The 23,716-nt window shown below is 43.6% G+C and overlaps 3 protein-coding genes across 4 annotated transcripts; all 3 read left to right on the top strand.

Moving 5' to 3' along the window:
* Positions 1-1,381: 1,381 nt before the first annotated feature.
* On the top strand, positions 1,382-3,896 carry fndc10 (fibronectin type III domain containing 10). Its single transcript, XM_042089658.1, has 2 exons — positions 1,382-1,701; positions 1,918-3,896. The coding sequence occupies exon 2, from the start codon at positions 2,125-2,127 to the stop codon at positions 3,190-3,192; it is 1,068 nt and encodes a 355-aa protein (XP_041945592.1). The 5' UTR covers positions 1,382-1,701; positions 1,918-2,124; the 3' UTR covers positions 3,193-3,896.
* A 988-nt stretch (positions 3,897-4,884) lies between these two features.
* Positions 4,885-20,374, top strand: ssu72 (SSU72 homolog, RNA polymerase II CTD phosphatase). Of its 2 annotated transcripts, XR_006031265.1 has the most exons (6): positions 4,885-5,112; positions 5,854-5,997; positions 9,479-9,618; positions 9,891-10,009; positions 10,557-11,170; positions 20,352-20,374. XR_006031265.1 is itself a non-coding variant. In XM_042089565.1 (5 exons), the coding sequence occupies exons 1-5, from the start codon at positions 5,033-5,035 to the stop codon at positions 10,656-10,658; spliced, it is 585 nt and encodes a 194-aa protein (XP_041945499.1). In that variant the 5' UTR covers positions 4,885-5,032; the 3' UTR covers positions 10,659-11,949. The 2 variants fall into 2 exon arrangements, 1 of the variants encoding a protein (XP_041945499.1); XM_042089565.1 differs by lacking the exon at positions 20,352-20,374 and having other exon boundaries at positions 10,557-11,949.
* On the top strand, positions 13,427-23,588 carry LOC121707203 (transmembrane protein 240-like). The gene is made up of 4 exons (XM_042089566.1): positions 13,427-14,317; positions 14,618-14,724; positions 17,659-17,867; positions 23,032-23,588. Exons 1-4 carry the CDS (start codon positions 14,282-14,284, stop codon positions 23,184-23,186), a joined length of 507 nt encoding a protein of 168 aa, XP_041945500.1. The 5' UTR covers positions 13,427-14,281; the 3' UTR covers positions 23,187-23,588.
* Positions 23,589-23,716: the final 128 nt, after the last annotated feature.

The raw sequence follows: 23,716 nt of genomic DNA, 5'->3' as shown, positions 1-23,716 counted from the left end.
AGAGAGATTTGCAGATATTTTACACTTCAATGACCAGGCTACTCTGAGGCACATAGGAAAATGCTTATATGTCCTCTGTGTCCAGCAAAGGTTACATGATTGATGCATTTAAAAAGAGAATTCTCATGACGCCTTAGCTTAACCAGTCACCAGGAGTTGAGTCCATACATGCCTGGCTAGATAAGTCTTTTTTAATGTGAGGGGATAGGTCCTTTTAGGGAACTGTTTTTTTTGGTTTGAGGATAACTGATTAAAAAAAAAGTATGACCTGATAGAAAATGACACCAACCATGTTGCAAAATAATGAAACCAAGGGTCATGTGAGATGAAAAGAGAAATGAGGGCATTAAGAATGCCAAGATTTCAGAATGTTCTAGGGCAAGGTCTCATGAGAACCCAAAAAGCCATGAATAGTGCACACGCACACACACACACACACACACACACACACACACACACACACACACACAAACTAAGCAACTAGGGGGAAATAAGAAGAAAAAGAAAGTTTCAGTATCTGAAAGAGAGATAAGAGTTATTATTATTACACGGATTTGGCTTAGACAGCAAACAAACAAACAAATACACAAATGTCAAAACAGAGATTTTGATCCACTTTTGTCTTTCATTGTTAAAACACAGCTGAGAAACTCACCATATTGATATATGCGATAACATTACCACTATACAGTATTGGATAATAGAGGCTTTTTACACTAGAGCTTGGGCCCAACAGGCCTGTGAGGCCATGCCATGTCACACTTTTACCCAGGAGGGCTTATTAGAGACTGCCTCTGCTTGTGCTGATTCAGCGTGTTTGTTTGTGTTGCTCATGACACATCACTTGACCTCAGTTGAATGCTGATCTCTCGGGATAATTAACAGTTGCATTCATCTGTTGATCTTGAGGTTTACGTTTGATAGTTTTGATGATTCAGACTTCAAACATTATTAGACATACAAAACTGAATGTTGGTGTTGGTGGTGCACAAATAATTATGTTGACAGCCTTAAAATGGCATTACATTTTGTATGTTTTCTTTCTGTGTTTCTTTCATCAGTCTAGGGGAAAATAATTTTGCATGTATGAGTCATGTGACATTTTTTTCTTTGTCTCAATGACGCAAAAACAGTATACTCTCTTCTACCCAGGACTCATAAAGATCACCTTCATGGCGACCTAATTAACATGGGTGAGCATATTGCATCCACACGAGGTCGCCACTTACTCAGCAATTACTCAGATTGATACAGATGCAACATAGTGCGCTGAAACGACATAAGCCATTCGTAGCCTAATGCATGGAAACACAACTTTTAACCAGCAAATAATACAACCATTCACATACATCCATGCATACATACACACATACATAGTCTTCATACACACATACTCACAAACAAACAAATAAAGCAATACATTAATAAATAACTCCCACGTTAAAGTGTGGCGTGAGCACTATGCCACTGTACGGGATACAACACGCAGTCCGGAGCAGTAAGACCTCCTGGCTGCTGGACAAGAGAGAGCCACAGACGAGGAACCAGTGATGTGAAAGGGGACTAGTAGCCTAAATATGACTCATGCCGTTGACTGGTGAGGATGACTTTAAACATCCTGACACTTCAACTGTCTCTCCTCCTCTCTCACGACAGGAAGACACATCGGAGCATCAAGGACGCTAGAGGCAGCCGCGACAAGTAAGACTAAAAATATTGACATTACTACACATATTATTATTATTGCCGTCTTGTGAGTCTGCATTGTTGACGTTGTAATTAGCCTATATGTTTTTGACATAGCATCGTGTTTTCGTGACTGCTATGCGCTGATAGGCTACAGGCAAAAAGGTTGTAGCCTAATTTGATTTAAAATGTTCCAGAATATTAATCTCACTTCGTGCACTCCGTTTTCAGGTCAGCCTTGTCCCCTGTGGAGTAGACTAGCCTAATTCCAAGGTTTGGATTTAACGAGTTAGTCAGTATAAGGAAGGATGTGTTATGGCAGCGAAGGAGGTGCATCTCTGCCTTCCCTCTGTTTTCGGATGTCCATCGGTTGTGACAGCGCTGTCTACCATTTCTGACCACCGTATGCCATCAACAGTACACTGAAGAGGCTGCACTATGACAGGTCTGCCTATATTGGCTCTCATCTCCTTTTTCTTACTGCTGCTCTGTGCGACCCATGCGGGTGCGTCTCTCCGCAGCTGGGAGTCGCGTTCTTCTCCGGGATCATCATCACCCTCTTCGGATGAAGGAGGCGTGAGTCGCAGGGCAGTGACCTCGAAAGCGGGCTCGCATCTTAACCAGATCAATCATCAAAACGCCAGCAGTCCACAGGGATTCCTTAACCTAGATACTGACTCAGCCATACCAAAACCACAGGAAAGCACCCTCAGCCATAAAATTGGAAACACTTCAAACTCTAACACCAGCAACACCACCAGTCTGACATTCAGATCACCAAGCCATGTCCAGGACAGCTCGGGAGACGCGGGGCCGACATGTGCCTATCAACTACTGGAGCAGGGCGGCACAGACCGCCTCTGTTTCCGCCAAACTCAACGGCATCTCACTTGCCCCAGCAAAGACTGCGAGAGAGTGAGGTCTCCTGGAGGGTCATTGGTGGCCAATGTGTTCTCCAACGGCAGCGTGCTGATCCAGTGGACAGCCCAGGAGGATGCTCAGTTAGCAAACAGATGGGGTATGGCAGACTGGCCCCTACACCATGCCCACCGCACAGCCATGGAGACTCAAGGTGCTGGTTTGGCAGGAGGGGGGCAGGAGGGGGGGAGACCTGTGACAGCCCAGCCTAGAGTCCCAAAGCGGGTGGCCAGGCGACTGGGTGGGTTCAGGCTGAGCTGCTGGTGGAACGGCAGCTACACTCAGTTTGAGTGCACGGGAGTCCATCTTGGCTCCAGCTGCAGGGACTACCTGCTGAGCGAGTTGCATGAGAATGTGCCCTACCGCATCTGCCTGCGACCCATCACGACTGTGTGGAGTTCCAATGGCGACGACTGTGTGGAGTTCAGCGTCTCTCCCACGGGGATGCAGGACATTGTGATTGCCATGACGACCGTGGGAGGAGCCATCTGTGTGATGCTGGTCATCATCTGTCTGCTGGTGGCTTACATCACTGAAAACATCATGAGTCCTACCACACACACACATATGTCGCACACACACCACTAGGATGCCATCACACACTCACACTCATATTTACACACACACCATCACATTCCAACCACTAACACCACCCACGTAACACAGGTACTCATGCACATTTACTCAAACTACTCACATCTACACGTTCCACTAAAATATTAGGTCATGTGACTGAAAGTTAATGCATGGCATAACCTCCACATTACTAGATTAAAACCCACCTAAACTTATGGCATCACAATTTCCTCTTGACTTGAAATAACCTCTACTGTATTCTCAAGTATACTGTTTGTCAAAATTCAGAATTGCTGAATTTCTTCGAATAATGTATAAAGGTTAGATGTGAATTTACCTTATCAGTGTTAATCCTCCCTATGTTGTCATTCATAATATTGTACTGACCTTATAGGAAAAATAATAATACTTGAGAGTACTTTAGTTATGTGAAATGCCAAATGCAATTTTCGCCAAAAGGCATTGATTTAGTGTATTTGTGTGTTGTCAATTATTATAGGTTTTCACAAATCATCAAGACAAACTTTTTTCAAAGAGTTGTTTTCACCGACTACGCTGTACATGCTAATGAACCCCAAAACCTGACAAAATGACAAATATGCCTTATAATTCCACACCTGTGCTCGCAAAAGTAGTAATAATGCTGTAGGCTTACTTTAGGGACCTAGACTGTTTGTCAGTCAGTATAAATACTGTGTTCTACCCTTTGTGATCAATAAAGCAATCTTAATATTATACATTATTATGTATTATAAATTATTTTGTTATGTGCATTTATTATGGTGGGAAAAGTCTTCTTATGTGGAAGAGGGGCAGGGTAACCTTGATAAGATGTGTCATTTGTTCATTCAAAAATGCAATGAACTAGGACAGAGAGGTTGCAATGCAGGCTGGATTAACTAATAAGAAAAAATACAAAGGGAACCAAAAAAATGTCTTCATTCACTAAAATAAAATGTAAGTATAACAATATTGTCACATGATTATGCCTACATCTCTTAGGCAAATACTTCTCATTTTTGGAAATGAATTAGGCCTACTCTCTGGATAATAAAATCAGAGCCTGCCCTATGGGATCATGGGAGGATTATGAACTTTCGGGCCCCTGGGCCCAGTTGTATTAAGGGCCCCCCACTAATTGTCACATATGTGGGAAGGGGGGTTTGGGGGTCCTCCACCAGAATTTTTTACATTTGTATGATGTGATTTCCTGTATTCTGGTGCATTTGGGGGATGCCAATACTTTAATTCAATCAGATTCATAGCCTACATCCTGATGTAATGATATTGAGGCAATGATTCCATGCAAAGGCTTGGGCTTCAGGGCCCCCTGACCCCTTGGGCTCCTGGGCCTGGGCCCGGTTGGCCGTGCAGTAATCCATCCCTGTATGGGATATGTAGGCTACTACTTATTTTTTTTTTATCCATTTAGCAAATGCTTTTATCCAAGCTTGTAGAATAGGCTGAATTGGCAAAGAAGCCATGATCTGGGCGTTAAAAGAGTATCGGCAGACACCAGATCTTTCCTCAGTGAATGTTAATTCATACGCTTAGCATTCCATTAGGGTGCAACATTCATAGAAACAATGTTACCTCGGCAGGAATATGTGAGCACAGAACACCAATCTGAAGCGTGTTCTCCTGACGTAACTGGCCAAGAGGGCTCCTCCCCCACTCAATGACATCAGCAAAAACGCTTAAATCTCCTTCCGCCATTTTACAATCTGTCCTAGCACGAGAGTACACGGTCGTAGTCGTCGTGTAATATAACGAATACATTTCGCACACTAAATTAGCTTAAAATTATCTGACTTTTCGAGTTTAATCAGTTATTTTATTCGGGAGAAGAAAGATGCCGAGCCACCCGCTTCGCGTGGCGGTTGTGTGCTCGAGCAACCAGAACCGCAGCATGGAAGCTCACAACATCCTCAGGTAAAAATGAACGAAGGTACCACAAGTTGGCCGAAAAGAAGACAACGAGCTGTCCCTCGACGGTTTTTTCGTAATCTCTCGTGATTTTTTACGATCTTCACCTTGCCGTACGCAAACAACAACAACAACAACAAAAAAAAAATCTCGACGCAAACGCAAAAACCTTTCAGCCCAACCGTGGCTTAAACCTGACGTTAGCTATTCAATTTATTGGCGAAAATATATATTTAACTTTGATTAACACAATTTCAGGCATGGCTGTTAACGTGTTTATAATAATCTGTGTTAAAACAGCTGGTTACGACATTACAAGCGATCTTATTGGACAACAGCAGGATATGACATTTGTCTGTAACGACAAGTTTACCGGAAGCTTGCTAGCTGTACAAAATGGAGTGCGCCTGAGTGCGCATAGGCTTTCCAACGTTACAAGTTAACTTCTGTCATAGACCGCAATGAAACTTCTTGGAACTTCTAACATGAATTGGATTGGTGATAAAGTAATACAATTAGACCTACTGTTAGGGAAATTAGATTTAGTTTTCGGAAGCCATATGGTAAGTCCAATTGATCCCAAAGCAAGTGATTCATCTTGCCGTAAGGATCTCCCCAGTGGTGTCCTTACTGGGGTTCGAAAACAAGATTATCCTCTCATCTTCTGTCTACCTACTGTCTTCCCTCTATGTAGCTGTTCCTCAGCTTCTGTCTATTCTGTATTTAATCCATTCTCTATCTCCACAGCAAGCGTGGTTTTGACGTGCGATCATTTGGGACGGGATCACACGTGAAATTGCCAGGCCCAGCACCGGACAAGCCCAACGTGTATGACTTCAAAATCACTTACGAACAGATGTACAACGATTTGGTCCGCAAGGACAAAGAACTGTATCCCCTACACACAACACTGATGCGCACACGCATGTTTTCGTTCACGTAGGCTTATGCACACACCCACACATATATACATACATACATACATACATACATGCATACATACACACACGCACTAGTCAAGATGATTGCTGGGTCCTGTGTGATATCTTCTATGTACTTCATGCACACCACTTATTTTCTTTTGCACTTGAAACTATTTTTCCTAAACAAGTTCTTTACTCAAACAGCACAACTTTTGAAGGTGGTCAGTATTTGGCTAATTTGTCAAATTGCAGGTAGATACAGAAATGGCAGGTCAGAATCTAAAAATGATTGCACTCAACATCAGGCACCTAATTGGTGTAGTGAATGTGTGAGTGGGGGGGGGGGGGGTAGGTGAGTGGCAGTTTTGGGTGAATGATGGACTCTTGTTAGGGATGTGTTTGTTCGGTTGCCATTTTTAAAAAAAAATGTAAACTAATGGATTCATTCCAGGAGGGACACTGCTAGCACTACAAAATGTGCTATGTTTGATTGGGAAAGGGTGTTGTCTTTTGTTGCCATCGTTTCCCAGAACTGCCTTTGAGAATCCTGTGGAACACACATTTCAGCTTCAAGGACAACATTGAGGAATTGACTCTACATTAGAATGTAGTGTACATTAAGAAACATAGGTTATCGTTTCATCCCATATGGTGTGGGATTAGCTAAATAATGCATGTACCTGACTTAAAACCCATGTGCTATCCTTAGTCAGCATGTTAGGTTCATTATGTAGGCCTAGCTGTCACTACTTTTAGATTAAAAAAAAAGGTTTGTATTGAAGATTTAAAAAAAAACAACGACCTAACCTACTGAGCATTTGGAAATCTCTGTAAAACTAATCTGTAAACAATTTTCTATAGGGACATCATCCTTAAGATCTTTTGACATGTATTATGACAGGCCACACATCCCCTGTGGGTATGTGTCTCTCTAACCCTGGGGAGGGAAAGAGTGAGGATATGAGAATTCAGCAGTCCTAGAATATCGAGAAGAACCTTGGGAAGGCTATGTTACATACAAACTGAGAAATGTTCACTAAATTTAAAATTAAATTTACTTTTTAATTGTTATTGCTTTGGGGATTTTTATGACTAAAGTTCAACACACTTTCAAAAAGAGGCGTATAGAGCACATTGAGTATTGCCATAGGTTTTCTTGGCATGCATTTGACACCATTTTTAAAAAACGGTATTGTGTTTCCGGTGCTACTCAGATAGATGGATTTAGTTTGGAGATTGGAGCCTGCTGGCCACCTACTGGTCAGTTCTTGTAAATTAACAGAAATCAAGCAACATTGGAAAGAGAAAGAAGAGGGGGAAAGGCCACACTGGCTTTTTTTATTTTACATTATTCAAAGTAATCCTTGTTACGAAGGGCATTCTATTTTTGACTTGTATGAAGAAGTCAGTAATGCAGTTATGTCTGACTTATTGATTGATCTGATTTACTTACTATATATATATATATATATAATGTGTATATATATGTATGTATGTGTGTGTATGCATGCATGCCTGCCAGCCATATGTTGGAGATGGAATGGATTGTCAGACGTAGTGCTGTGTCTTTGCATGTATAACTATTAATGTTGTTGTTATTATTTATTATTATTATTATTATACAGGATTATTTGCAGCCCACACACAGAGGTGATCATATAGGTCTGATGTAGCCCTGTGTGGCGTCTCGTCGAATTTGTGAATGCACTGACCTTTTGGGACAAATTTCACTGTATATAGTTCGCCAATCAAAATTAAAGCTGCTCATGGTTTTAGGTGAAAACAGATGTTAGGAGTAAAACGAGTCATTTGACAGATTGGCCACCATACAGATCAACTGGCTTGATTGTAATCAGGCCATGTGTGGAGTATAATGACATTTGGCAGGGGATGGCCTGATCATTACTCCATTTAAATTTATGCAGGCTTGCATATGTGCTGTTGAATAAGGGCAATGTCATGTAATAGAGTTGACCTACTTGGATTTGCAGTGTTTTTACAGTTCTGCTTGTGTTTGGAAGGCATGCTTGCAATTTCAGAGTTTCATTAGGTTGGGATGGCAACCATAGTCGTTACTTAAGCCGGCCTTACATTGTACTATTTTGGTGTGATTTCAGTCTGCGACCAAATTTCCAAAGTCAGACAGAAATCATGGGAGTTGTACTAGAGTCGCGGCGTGCTCCTGTTAACTAGATCGTTTAGTGTAAGTCTTAGTCTAGTCTGTGACTTAAAATTATTTGACTTGTTTTTAGATGTGAGGGTCTGAGACTGTAGTCTTTTAAAAGAACCTTTCCAAATCTTTGCAAAATCGTACAATGTAAGGCCGGCTTCAGTTGTTATTAAGTGGGTGTGATATGATTGTGTTGAGATCACGGTGGTTCGGGGTTAAATACTATTCGGTATGGTTGGTTCTTTGGGCTGTCTGCTCAGTCCAATTAATGTAACTGCATGAATCTACAGTCACCTGTAGGCAGTTCATATCAAGCCTCAGAATTATGGCAAAGCTTTCCAAACAGAAACCACCTTAGCAAGAAAGAAAATGTATAAGGTGGCGCATGGGTAAGAACATAATTGTTGACTAGCACTGTTCTACAGCTGCTATTCTCAAATATGTATTTAAGCACTTAAATAGTGAATTGTTTGTTTGACCATCATATCTCAACCACAGCCATTGAGGGATGTGTGACTGGAGAGGCCTTTTTCCTGGACCTTCCCAACAGTTTTTTAAAAAGCTAAATAACTATGAAGATGTGAAAGAATGGTTTTGAGAATCCTTCTAAGCTTTATGTAGCAATAAATAATGCAACTATCCCTTTCTCATGAAAATGCTAGGGATGAGTACCCCCCCCCCCACACCTTCTCCTCTTCAATCTTCAAAGTCTTTCTGTAGTGGTACCACTAGGTGGCATAGGAGTCCATTTTTTTACCGCCCTGTCAGCCACTGAGGGTTATGCCAGCTGCAGATTGGGTAGCAAGAGCTAATAATTTGCTCAGCCACTTGAGTGGTTGCATTAACCAATAGGAACTTTTTGTCAATTTTAGTGAACTACTCCTCTTACTGGGAAAAAACCCCGACCATGTTTGTACACATTCCTGGTCTTGGGGAAACAAATACAGTGTCTGTGGTATTATTTCCCTTTAAACATCCCACCCAATCAGCATGCTGACGGTATCAAGGATTCAATTGAAAATTAGTCAGAAATAGCCTCTTAACACACTAAATGCACCTTTGAGTAACACAGTTGCTCACAGCAATTTTAAATAAGGATATATACCTAAAAAAAACACTGATTTTGTTTGCGTTGGGCTGGTTTAGGATATTCGTCTTTAATTTGTGTTTTTAGATGGGGAGGTGGGAAATCTGCATGTTTCTGAAATCAGTTATACTTGCACACTGTTTGAAAAGCATTTCCTATATCCTGATTTCCTTAACCCAAGCCACCCCTCAGATACACACAGAACGGAATCCTCCACATGCTGGATCGCAACAAGCGCATCAAGGCACGGCCGGAGCGATTCCAGAGTTGCAAGGACCAGTTTGACCTGGTCGTCACCTGTGAAGAGAGAGTCTATGACCAGGTGCTAGAGGGTGAGTGCTAGATATTTCACATACTAGTAGGATGATAAATATTTTGTTTAGCTTTCCTTGGTAAAATGCTTAAGACATTGAGAGAAAGATAAGTGTATGGTTTTGAGTTGTTCGTGTGTGGCTAAATAATAAAATGGAGTTTTTATCCTAACCTCTCATCTCTGTTTCTTTTCTGTATCTGCCCATCTGGTCTTCCATCATGCCGTCTGGCTTTTCTTGCACACTCTCTCTCTCTCCCTCCCTCTTATCTCTCACCTTGTCCTCATCTCCAGAACTGAACTCGCGTGAGCAGGAGACCTTCCAGCCGGTACACGTGATCAACGTGGACATTCAGGACAACCACGAGGAGGCCACTCTCGGAGCCTTCCTGATCTGTGAGCTCTGCCAGTGTGTGAGTATCTCAGGGTTATGGCCGCTCCCACTATTAAAGCTAAGGCTTTTTTCGGCCTGCCTCTTCGACCCACCTACCCTCCACATGTTCTGCCTTTTGGTCAATCCTGGCCCTGAGAACACAAGATTGAAGTCGGTACAATTACAGTACTCCTGATTGGATGAATTGAGTGTGTGCAGGTAATCAAGTGTGCCTCTGTTTTGGTTTGTGCCTCTGGTTTGCAGGATGGAAGATGAGATGGGAACCCCCATATTATCTTAATTTGGTGCTATATGCACTGTGCTGTTGTATGTAGAGCAGTGGTATATCTATACACCTCATTATAGATCTATAGCCATTGACTACTGTCTTAATAACATGGAGTGCTATTCATTACATGTGTTATATAGTACATTCTTTGTCTTCATATGGAAAGCTATCCTCTTATGCCGGTGTCACCTGCACTGATAAACCGGAAGTAATGGAGATCGATAATCCATCTTAAAATGTATCTTGAAGTTAGTTTACTGAATGTTAATGTCTGTTGGTCTGGTCTGCTGTTCCTCAGATCCAGCACACTGACGACATGGAGAATGAGATGGACGAGCTGCTGCAGGAGTTCGAGGAGAAGAGTGGCCGGCCCTTCCTCCACACCGTCTGCTTCTACTGAGCAGCTGGCTGCTCCATGCGCTGTGCTGCGACGTCATTGCACTGTCTCTCCCCAAAGTCACACATGAATTTACACAATATACACATATGCTGTGGGGGGTGGTGGGTTACCCACGATGCAACATCAACCCCCCCCCCCCCCCTCCCCCACACTCACCCCTGCCATTCTCTAATGACCTCCTACCCTCTCCAAGTACATAGGAAGGGCATTGCCTCCTCCTCCCACCATAGTCCAGGGAGCCAAGGAGGGTTGATCTACTCTGCTCACATGTGAACAATGTCACTACAGCTGTGAGGTGGCGTTAAATGGTTACTTTTGTTTACTTGGTGAGATTTGAATTTTGGCTGTGTAGAGACCGAGGTGTAAACCATCTTTTGCACAGCCTTGTAGAGATACAAGATTAGGGTGCAATAGCTGGCTATGTAGCCTTCCTTCCTAGTCATTATCCCACCCTCCCCATCACTGCTCAGTGATGCCCGAGTGGCTGTAGGGGGGTGTGTGTGTGTGTGTGTGTGGGGGGGGGGGTGGTGTACTAATGTTGATCAACCCAGTCATGTCCCAACAACTTTCTACTTTAACTCCAATTACCAAGGCTATGGGTCACCTCATTCTAATCCAAGACCTTTGCCCCCTCCAGCTCTCTGTCACTCTCTCCGACATGGATACAACAGTTACGATGGCAGAAGCCCCATTTCACTCTCTTCGCTCGCTCCCTCCCTACTTTCCTTTCTTCTTCCTCCCCCTTTCTTTCTTTCTTTTTCTTTCTTTCTCTCTCTCTCTGTCTCTCAGTGCCCCTCTACTTCTGTTTTCCCCTCTGAGGGCAGATTGGTTTACTGTAAGTACTTTTAAGTGTAATAATCATTTTCCTTTTTTATCACTTTTGCTTTTGTCAAATACGCGTGATGCCCTGGGTTGTGCAAAATGAACACAAGTGTAGTTTCTTCTATTTTGTGTGAGTGTGTGCGTGTGTGAGGAGAGCTAAGATGATGTGTAGTGTTGTGATGTGAGTGTTCTTCTCGAGTGTACCGAGAAAAGATATTGATCCAAGTGACGAGAAGGCAGTGAGTCAATGATTACATCTTTATAATTCAATCACATTGTTTTGATACATATTTTAAACCTCAGATTTGTCATCTGCTCAGGGGGGAAATTGTTTTTTTTTTTCTTTTTTGTACATTTAGCAAGACTACAACATACTGAATTAATTGCAAGCTGAGAGCTCAGTCCAGAGTGCCTGAAATTCCTTTTGTAAATAATGATTTCGCTAAAGGAATAAATGTGTCTAGCAAAACTTTGTTTTGTGCCTTTTTTTATTTACAGGATTTTTGTCAGATGGCTAACATATGACTACTATTTAATAGAATGGCGAGCTGTTATGGGATTGAATGACTTGCTGAGATTTTAATAAAAAAAAATGTTCTGTTGACCTACTCTGGTTTATAGTTGGAATATTTACAGGAAAAGGTGGAAACAGTGGTACAGACAAGCCTTTGGTGTCAAAACTACAAGGGGGAACAGAGTGAGTCCAAGGTTGTCTCGGGGTTAGAAATGACCAGGGTTCTCCTCCACTTCGAACTGGGTTAAGTGATAGTGGGGGATGGATGATGTAGGATACCTTGGCCTTCTTGAAATGCCCCTGGGACTCAAAGGCCTCTGACATTGAAACTTGTCCTTGAGTGATGGTGGAGACAGTATAGGCAATCAATTCTCAAAGTCTATACTTAACTGTTAGCACAGCTGTGCTTAGATGATACAGAATGATCTCTAACGGTCAGGTTTGCTGGTGCCTTTGAGTCACATTGTGGGATATGACCTATCCAGTGTAATAAAGAATAGAAATATAACTCTATGCACAAACCTTAATGTGAAAAGGAAATAAGTCTAAATTATAGTGGTACATAAAAGACAATGAGTCTGTAGGATACAGATTTCCAAAGCCTGTTTCAAAAGTAAAGAAAAAGAAAGGGGAATATGGTTGTGGTAGTGTAGTGGTTAAGGAGCTGGGCTAGCATGCAGTAGCCTGAAAGTTGTCGGTTCAATTCCCGGCTTCCACCGTTGTGCCCTTGAGCAAGGCACTTAACCCCAAGTTGCTCTGGGGACAATGTGATCCCTTGTAATATAGCTGACATATGCAAGTCACTTTGGTCAAGAAGTGTCTGCTAAATGTAATGTAATGTAATGTCCCTTGGTCAATGGTGTTACAGTACAACTACAAGGTGGTCATGAATTTGGGCCTCTAATTCATCAAATAAAACACAAAAGAATTAAAGCACTCTTGTATGAAAGACATAAAGGCTTTTTATTGATCATACAGAAGTGTCTCGATTCTTTGGTCTTTTTCACTAATGACCTAGAGGCCGATTTTGATGAGCACCCTGTATTTGTAGTCGAGGGAAGTTTAAACTGACAAGGAAAATGAGCTGTTCAGTTTGTGGTTGTACAGGTGATTAGGCCCTATAACTGTGAGAAAAGCTGATTTCAACAATATATAGGCTACTGCATTCAACAGTTAACAAAATAGCCCAGCACACTGTACTCCCATGCTCAGTAATTGACATTCGCTTTAGTGCCAATCCTCCACCGGTGTCCGCACCCCCCTGACGGCGAAGTCGCCAATTAAGTGAATGGGTGGCTGTCACAGGCGAAGCCCTGCCCCAAAGAATGGTGCAGAATACCAATTTGATCTGCAATGTCACTCGTCACAGGGGAGGAATGTGCTTACCAATGTGATGTAACATTGTATCAATTACATGGAGCCAGTTTGTTCCAGTGCGCATTAGGCCTATACAGTACTGGCAAAGCATTTTGCATGAAGTGCAGACTGTTACAGTTAAGCGATGATGAGTAGACTATTTAACTGCGTGTTTCTGTAGGCTATATAAAAAGCCAACACTGCAATTATCTCAGGAGGCGCTAACAACCTTCGGTAGCCTACAGTTTACAGGGCGCAGGTTTTCACTGATCTCTTTCTCCAGCGAGTCAGTTGCTGTCTGATCTCTTCTGAATCGCTAGGTGGGAGGATCCAGTGTTTGCCTGCGCAAGTGCTGTAATCTTCGCTACCGTTGGATACCGAGGGAGAGGTAGGCTACGCTATTACAGTTACGACACTACTGTCAGCCTGAACTCGCCACAGATGCTAGAGAGAGAAAACAAGCAACAAGCGTCGGTTGCTCGAGAGAGACAAGTTTCCCTCGACAGGGCGCGGGAATGAGCTACGCACCGTGAGAGACTTCATCTTGACTCACTCTTTGGAACGGTCCTAAGGCGCACTGCATCTGTAAAGGCGAGGATACCTTCTCGAAGCTGTTTTCTCGCGTTTCTCAAACACCAGTGCCACTCCTCAGCACACAGGCTAGCTCTCAGGTGGAGGTGCGTGTGTCATCTATGGCGGGGATGTGAGGTGACAGGAGAGAACGCTCGCTGAATCTGCCAAGCACCGTGCCTCCAGCGGGCGAACTGAGAGGGAAAGCAGGGTCGTGCCCCGGTTGGAGCTCTATCTGTGAGCACCTTCAACCGAGGACAGCTGTGATTTCAGCAGGTGGAACCACCGGGCTGCCGTGAACTGGAGGGTGAACGTAGGGAATCGTCGAGTTTTGGAAGTTTTGCACATAATTCTGAGCACCATGATGTTTATGATTCTCGGGGCTGCCATTGTAATGGTAAGAGGACTTACACACCCACTTCCCTAGTTCTTAGAGTAACGCGTCTCACAGAACTGGCACTTGTGCATTTTCTTCCTTTTTGGATATATAGTAACTCCAGTGACTGCTTGTAGCTCAACAGGCACCTCCAAATAATTAACGGTTTTATGTGCATACAGCGGACATTTTTATGTTTAATTTTTTTACAACGGATTTTTTTCTCCATATATTTTTCATTGAAATGTAGTCTATTTGTGTCACCGGCAAACTGCCTTTGCGGACCGTGTCGTCCCAGTTGACTTGGATGGTTCTTTGCAGGCGGTAGCGTGTTTAACGGACATGAATGCTCTTCTGGACCGCTTTCACAACTATATCTTACCACATTTAAGAGGAGAGGACCGCGTCTGTCATTGCAACTGTGGAAGGTAAACCATAAATGTAATGTAACAGCTCGAAGAGTATTAGAATAATAATGGTTGTGCAACATCCTTATTCTTTATGGTTTCTGCTTAATCTTCTTAAAATTCATAGTTGCCCAAAAAATTCTAGCAGCGCCCTGCACCATCACAGACATAAAACTGCAAATACAAATAGAAAGAGAAAAGTGAATCACCTCCACCTAGGACTGTTTCAATAAGTTGTCACTAACAACTATTGATTATTTTGTCAAGTGCTGTGAGTTGATGTGTCTCCAGACCTCCAGTTTGCTCTGCTCAAGGTGATAGTTTGACAATGTTCTCTGTTACCTGACTACATGCATGTCAGGATTAGCATTGTATGTGAAATGTTTTTTTTCTCCACTTTTAATCATCACTCCGATCTAAGTTTGTTTCTGACTGCATTCTTGAATGCACCTACATGCTCTCCAGTACAATAGTTAGGAGCCTGTAAAATTATGCATTCTTTTGCTGACACAAGTAATAAAACACATGGTTCCACCAGGACATCAGCTAAGGTGCAAATGCAAAAAACAAAACAAAACAAAAAAGCTTTTTTGAAGAGGAAACTCCATTCTAAAACCCATTCCCTGTGATGGCAGACTGGGCAAACAGGGTCTCCACATGTCAAAAGCACTGTGCATGTGTTTGTGTGTTACACGCATTTTCATTGTCATATGGTTTGACATTGTGCCATAGACGGAACAAGTGCCTCAGACAGATTATCTTGCAATTTACTACATGTACCCTCATGAATGAAGAGTCCACCTGCCAGTGTATTAGCATGGAGTTTGGTTGATACGTAAGCATATCAGTGTCAACTTTTGCTAGGTGAATTTGAATGCAGGGATTTTCAGAATTGATCCTCTAAACATACAGAAGAGGGGTTGTCTTTTCTTTTTAACAGAAAAGTATGAGATGACCTGGCCCTCATGGGATGTCTAAAAGCACTCATGGCAAAAACAACTATGAAGTGTATGAAATCGCATGTTAATGATCCCCCCTTTGCTGATAGATGAATGCAAGTTAAAGCCTCATCTCTCTGGGTGTCTGATTGTTTGGCTGTTAAATTGGTCCGCTGCTACCACAGCTTTCTTTAGAGCTTCACAGTGTTGCCTTAATCTCCCTTGAACCAAGCACACTCCCACGCAACTCTCAGCATATATCTGCGCTGCTGTCTCACAGGCATAATGCTTTATAAACAAGATGTTTTTACACTTTTTTTATAGGAAAAGATCTCCTCAGAGCTGTTTGCTAGTGAAGGCTGGGTTTTAGTCTGTATATCTCAAATGCTGAGTATTTATAAGATGCCAGGCGGCCACTGCCTGTGAATACTTCATGCTGCCGTGTAACTCATTTTGTTTGCTGCACAGCTGACTTGTTTTGAAAGCCGCCCCTGGTGTTTTCTGGCTTTTTCAGCGGCAGTGACTTTCCTGAGAGAGAGAGAGAGAGGGAAAGAGAGATAAAATGAGAGAGAAAGAGAGAGCTGTTGCAGCACATATCTCCCACCTACTCAGACCCCAGGGCCTCACAACCCTTTCTTTTCTAGGAGTATTGGGTTCTCTAAATCTCACACCCTCCCAGCTCTATTTGTTTCTACACACAAACACACAAACACACACACACAAATATACATACATGCAATCATGTACATATGTGTTTGGTGTGTATGCTTGTGTGTGTTTGTGTTGATATATTTATTATTATTATTATAACCTTTATTTAACCAGGTTAGTCTCATTGAGATATAAAATCTCTTTTTCTTTTATTTACTGCTCTAAGGCACTGACTCTCTCAGCTCTGTTTCTCAGAGTGGATATTTCGTTCCACTCTGTTGCTCCCTTATTCTCTCCTTCTCCCCTCAGTGGCACCTTTCTCTCCTTTTCTCTCCTTTTCGGTCTGTCTATCCTTCTCTTGTCCCCTCTGCCATACACCTTTCTCCTCACCTCTTTCATCCTATCTAACCCTGTATCTCTCAGTATCTTAAACCATGTACCCCTCTCATTCTTGATGTGCATCCTGCATCTGCATCTAAATGCTCTCATTCATCTATCTCTCTTTCTCTCTTTCTCTCTCTCTCTCTCTTGCCCCTGCTTCCTCTTCTCCTTCTACACATTACTGCATTGTGCTTATCTGGCAGGTTTGGTGTTAGGCTCTTGGTCCATGTTGTGAGAGTCTGTCGGCTACCCAGGGGATTATGGGCGCAGTTGTCCGTGATGCATTCCTCCAGCATCCCCTAAGCCCTCATTAGACCCAGTGGGCCCCCCAGTTCTGCCGCCCGCAAGCCCACAAAGCCATTAGAGTCTCCTCATCTTTGCAAACACACGGAGCGATGTTCACCTTGTTGCTGAAATGATGATGAATTAAAGCATTTCTCCCACACGCTCTTCCCCATTTCTCTCCCTCCCTCTCTTGTTTTCTCTCCATTTTATTTCTCTCCTTTTCCTCTAGCCTTTCATCCCTCTATCCCCCCTTCTTTCTCTGGCTCCTTGGCTTTTGTTGAGTTCCCATTATTCGGCTTGCCTGCTCTCATCACAGTGCCTTTACTCACTGCTCTCATCACAGTGCCTTCGCTGTCATGATACATGTAAGACAATATTCATTCTCTTTCCTATGCTCCTTTCTCTTTTTATTCATTGGTCCTCTCTTTCTCTCTCTCTCTCTCTCTCTCGCTGGTATATGCCTCTCCACCTGTCCCTCTGTCATCCTTCCGCTGTCATCCCCTCTCTCCTTGCCTCTCTCACTCGATCCCTTTGGTTCATTTCAGTTGAAAACACCCCCTTTGGCATGACTGAGTCTCTTGCTGTCTGTCTCTTTTTCTCTCTCTCTCTTTCCCTCCACCAATCTCTCTATTTTTCCCTCCATCATGCCAATCACAGGCCATCCTGTTCGTCCGCTGACGGTCTCCCTCTTTCCCTGTAGGCACCACGTGCACTATGTGATCCCGTACGACGGGGACCAGTCGCTGGTGGACTCCACGGAGAACTACTTTGTGAGCAGCGGTGTCACCAAGCAGGAGATGGACCTGATGCTGGGCCTGCTGCTGGGCTTCTGCCTGAGCTGGCTGCTGCTGTGGCTGGATGGGGTGCTGCACTGTGCCCTCCGGGCCTGGAGGACCAGCCCACACCACGGTACGTCCACACAGCCTCAGTGGAGGGATGATATTATTTAGACTAGAGTGTGCCGACACTTTCTGTCACTTGCCCATACACACCTAAGCCAAAATCTTTTACTGACAAACATTTGATAAACAATGGTTTTATTGAGCAGTCCTGCCGAAAATAGAACTGAATCGTAATCAATACAGTTGCGGCGGCATAGTTTGATGCTGGGGTGTGGGGTTGTACTTATAACAATGGAATCTATGAGTGGAGGCCTTTAGAGAGAGACTTATTCCCATGCAGATGCCTTATTCCCATTCATGGGAGATTACTTATTCCCATTCAGATGACTTACTCCCATTCATGGGAGATGACTTATTCACATGCAGATAACTTATTCCCATTCAGATGACTTATTCCTATTCATGGGAGATGACTTATTTCCATGCAGATGACTTACTCCCATGCAGATGCAGATGACTTATTCCCATGTTGATGACTTATTCCCATGCAGATGACTTTCATGGGAGATTACTTATGACCACGCTCTTGAAAGGATTATTTTAAGTCTATATCAGTGGCCATTCTGAAGCCTCTCCAGAGGCCATTCTGGTAAACTGACCAGTGGATCCAACTGACCAGTGGATTCTACCAACCAGTGAATTCCAAGCGTCAGTGGTCGCAAGAGAGACCACTAGGGGAAGCTCTCTAAATGCCTGGTTCACATACAGTATAGGCAGTCAAAGTCAGAGTCCTGGAGTGTGTGTGTGTCTTGTGTGATTTGCCAGAACAGAATCAATCTCTCACTTCACTACTACTTGCATCTCTGCTCTGCTTTGTCCTATTATCAAGCTCTCTGTGCTGACTGTTACCCTTAGAATAAATGCTGGCCTGAGACTAGAGCAGGACACAGCACAGGTGCACGTGAGTGAGTCAGGCACTACATTCTCTTTCCCTCCGGATGTCCCTTCAATATCTGGAGCTTGGTGTGCACGTCATAAACGTATTACACAAGCATGCGATCGTCAGTGGACAGGAATATGTGTGGGCTTGCGGAAGATCCAGAGGTCTCCTGGTCATCGTTATAGGTGTGGTCCTTCAAACCAAATCCAGGGCTCACTGCGTGGTCCTGATCAACTGACAGGATGCCACTAATGTAAGGGCACAAGAGCGTAGTGATGTGTGGCCATGAAGATTCCAAGGAGAATGTGTGAGAGAGACAATTGTGAATGGCAAAGGTGTGTGTCAGAGAGAGATACTGTGTGAAGGATGATACTTATAATATAATTATAAGTATTAATGATAATAATACATTTTATTTAAAGCGCCTTTCAAGTCACCCAAGGACACTGATCAATAAGAGAAAAGGATATAGACATAAGAGTAGCATAAAAACATCAGACAGAGACAGTATACAAGAGAACATAGACATAAAAGCAACATATACAGGGACAGTACAAATAGACAGTACACTTAGTAAAACACACTATACATTCAGCAGGAGACAGACATTGCCAACAAAAGTAGAATAAAATAAAATAAAACAGTAATAGAGGAGCAAGTGGGATGGAGGAGGCATGGTTATGAGTAGGAAGGAAAAGCAAGAGTGTAAAGGTGAGTTTTTAACATGGATTTAAAGGTGAACAGGGAAGTGCTTTGACGTAGTGCAAGTGGGAGGGAGTTCCAGAGTTTGGGACCAGCCACGCTAAAGGCCCTGTCACCCATAGAACGGAGATGTGCAGTGGGGGTGGATAGGAGGTGGGCATCAGTGGAGTGTAAGGTGCGGGTTGGTTGGTAAGGGGTCAAGAGGCTTGAAAGATAAGAGGGTGCAAGATTATGTTGTGCTTTGAAGACAAGAAGGATGATTTTGAATTGTGTAATTGAAATGTATTGTACTGGGAGCCAGTTTAGTTGATGGAGGATGGGAGTGATATGTTGCCAGGGCCTGGTACGGGTGAGAACTCTTGCAGTAGAATTTTGTATGTATTGTAGCCTGTCTAATCTCTTTGCTGAGACACCAAAGAGCAGGGCATTACAGTAGTCAAGTCTGGAGGTTATGAAAGCATGAATAAGAGTCTCAACAGTGGTGGGGTTAAGGGACGGGCGGAGTTTAGAAATGTTTTTGAGGTGGAAGAAGGCTGTTTTAGTGATGTATTTGATATGAGAGTCAAAGGAAAGGGTAGAGTCAGTTATGACTTCAGAGGTAGTGGTGGTGAAGTAACCAGGGATGGATAACTGTGATTGTTCCAGCTTTTTCAGTACAGATGGTGTGACAATGAGTATGGCTTCTGTCTTGTCATGGTTTAATTTGAGAAAGTTTTGTGTCATCCAGTTGCTTATTGCATTGAGACAGGTGACCAGATTGGAGGGAGTGTGTGTCTCAAGGCTTAGTGTGAATATAGATTTGTGTGTTGTCAGCATAGCAGTTGTACTGTGTGAAGGACTGGTACTGTGTGAAGGATTGGGAGGGGAGTTGGCATAGGAAGTGTGCAAGAGAGGCTGTGTAGCAGGGAGGTGTGTGTGTGTGTGTGTGTGTGTGTGTGTGTGTGTGTGTGTGTGTGTGTGTGTGTGTGTGTGTGTGTGTGTGTGTGTGTGTGTGTGTGTGTGTGTGTGTGTGAGAGAGAATGTGTGTAGGAGGGGGAGGAGAAAAGAAGTGAGTGTGTAAGTGAGGGAATGTAGAGATAGTAACACCTACTGTACTGGGTTGGATGGAGTAGAATGGCTGCAGCATGACCTCAGAACTACCGTGAGGAGCTCGCAGTGAAGAGTGTGGTGATTTGGCAGCTCATCAGCGTGCTGGCTATAATGTGGCACTTTGCCACGCCTTTGCAGGCCGGCCCAGTCCAGAAACACACACACACACACACACACACACACACACACACACACACACACACACACACACACACAGAGTGAGAGAGAGAAAGAGTAGAGCGGGAGAGGAGGAGCGAGAGAGAGACTGAGAGAGAGAAAGTGGATGAGAAAGACAGTATGTCAATGTCAAAATGAGAGAGTGGACGAATGTGTGAGTGAGTGTACCTAATCACCTAAGAGCATGTTCGCCTGTGTTGAGTCCAGCGGTTTTTGTTCTCGTGTTGTAAATATGTGGCAGTGCTGGTGTTGTGCGATGCCAGCTGGCCTTCTCAGGGATCAGGCCAGCCGGCCCAGACATCTGGAAATGCCTTATCTTACAGCCCTGCAGCAGAAGGGGTTATTGTTGCTCATGGTCATTACTCAAATAAAAATAAAACAAAACAATAACAATAAGTGCTTCTCAATGCAATACAATACAATAAGCACTAGTAGGTTCCGTAGGCCAAGGACGTGTAGAACATTAGATACATCAGATCTTGAAGAAGCACTTAGGGCATTTTTCAGCTCTGATAAGTGTGGACACATTGAGGGATTGGGACTTTGCCATTGCAATAAGCACCTAAAAGCAGACCATAAAGCTCATAGCTCCAGTGGATGGTATTACAGCAACAAATGAATTTGTTGGAGGACAGTTGTATTTTTCTTCCTTTTCATTTATTTATGTATTTATTATTTTGCGGATGCAATTCGTTTCTTGTGCTTAAAGCTGCAGTGGTGTGGGCGATCTTCCTCTCGGTACAGACCTGTCAAATGTTTCCCTGGGCACTGAGCGGATGACTCAAGCAGCCCACTTTGTCACGGTCTTTCTTCAGATTACCGCCTTACATTTTCTCAAATGTCACGTCGGCTCAGCGAATATTTGGCTTCAGTGCCACAGCACTTTTAGGGAAATGGTATGTGTTTTGTGTCTCTGAAAGTGGTTAATAGCTCTCTGTATGCATTAGAAAAGATGACCGGTACTTTCCTGTAATGCATGTTTGTGTATACGTTTGTACACGTATCCATACGCCACTAGTCTGGCGTTAGTAAGACTATAGACATTGCTAGGTGATGTGTAGAAGATGTAAACAGTAAGACCTTCTCATCAACATCAATGATCTATCTTCGGATTTCTTTACAATGCATTTCATATCCACACACATAAAGAAAGAGATTTAACGTGATTTTTTAATTGTTCTCTGGTAAAATCAGATGGCCTCTAAAATGGTATGCTCAGAAAGCTGTTGTTTTTCTATATTCAGCATGGGCATTAATATATTCATATACTGAGACCTACATTTACACATAAATGATCTCTTTTTTTCCCCCCACCTTGTTGGACTATGAATGTCTCATCAAGTCCCACAGCGCAGAACTATGAGTCTGGATTGGATTATAATTATAAATCCGTTTCTAGGATGGTATTTCATTTTACAAAAATGTAATTATGGAATGTAATTAATCTCTCTTTCCCTCTCTCTCTCTCTTTCTCTCTCTGCCCCTGTGTAGTTCACACCATCTAACACCCGCTTCATTCTCGTCAGTAAAAATTGAAATGGGCCGTTATTTTAGAGGGCAGGGAATGTCTCCTTTTCTTGCCATCAACTCTGTCCTCCCTCTCTCCCCTCCTCCCCTGCCATCCATCCATCCATCCATCCATCCCTCTTTCCAGGCAAATAAGTCATCTTAATCACTCGTGTACCTTTATCAGCTCAATTAAATAAAAAGGCCTGCGGTACCAGCCCGCATGGCCTGAATTTACAGTTCAGGGGCACGAGGAGTGAGCGCATGAGCGACCTTGTGGATCTCTGGTAGTAGCACACAAATCACCTAATATAATAGGAGCCATACATGGAGCTGTAATGTGCCACGTCACCGGTGCTCAGTCAAGATGAAATAGCTCACTGTCCTACAGAACAAGGTTGGGGCTACGGCGGAAGAAAGGTTAAGTGCTTAGTGGAAGTGAGCTCAGAGTCGAGCGTAGTCTCGTGAGGCCAGGCAGACGTGGCTATGCCACTTAGGTGATGAGAACTGACAGGCTAGAGTTGGAAGGCATTGAAAATGAGGACTAGAATGACAACGAATAATAGAAACTACATATTCCAGCTTACTCTGCAAGACCCTTCTCCATTACCACTCCAACTATACATGTACTTTTAGTGGAGCCTTGTCAGAGACTCTTGATCCCATTCACAGTTGGACCTGCTTCACATTAGTTCTCTCATGAGCAGTAGAGGTGGATCATACAGTAATATCTGCAGTATTTTACAAAACAACAGATAATAGTATTTTATCATCCAAGTTTCATAGTCTAATTTTATCCTTTTTTGTCCACATGCAGACATCGTGCCGTGGGAGTGGCTGTCTCGGGTGTGCAATCTGCGGGAGCTGCGCAGACGGCTGCAGCTGCGGCTGCTGGAGGACTCTGGGGGGAACATGGTGCACATCAAGCAGAAGCTCTATCACAACGGCCACCCCAGCCCCCGCCACCTCTGAGGCAGGACCCACCCCCCAAACCTCAGATAAGGCCCAGCACGCCTTTGACCACGTTAGTGTACTGATGGCCCAACATGCAGAGTTTGTTCCAGCAGAGAGACAGATGGACAGGCAGACTGATGGTGGACAGACAGACCGACAGATGGACAGCACCACCTCTCACCTCTCTTCAGAGAGGGCACATTTCACCTGTGACCCCTCCCAGTCCATCTCTGGCTCCTCCTGTTTCCTATCAGACAATAGAACGCTCGACTATTAACACATTCATGTGTTAGAAATGGCGCCATCCTGCCATCTCCCTCTCCATACATCCACCCTGAGACAAACGGCTCCTACACACAGTTGCGTGCGTTGCAGTGCTGTAGACGCATCCCATTCACTTTACATGGGCTCACATCATCCGTTGCCGAACTGAATTGTGGGTCCATTGCGTCGCGTTTCTCCCGTCGCTCGCGTTGAGAAGTTCAGCTGTTGCTGCACCGACAGACGGCATGGCCAATCAAGCCAATCGACAGACTGCACCAACCAAT

The sequence above is a fragment of the Alosa sapidissima genome, chromosome 4, assembly GCF_018492685.1.
Source record: "Alosa sapidissima isolate fAloSap1 chromosome 4, fAloSap1.pri, whole genome shotgun sequence".
NCBI lineage: Eukaryota > Metazoa > Chordata > Actinopteri > Clupeiformes > Clupeidae > Alosa > Alosa sapidissima.
This window is presented reverse-complemented; position numbering and strand designations above follow the sequence as displayed.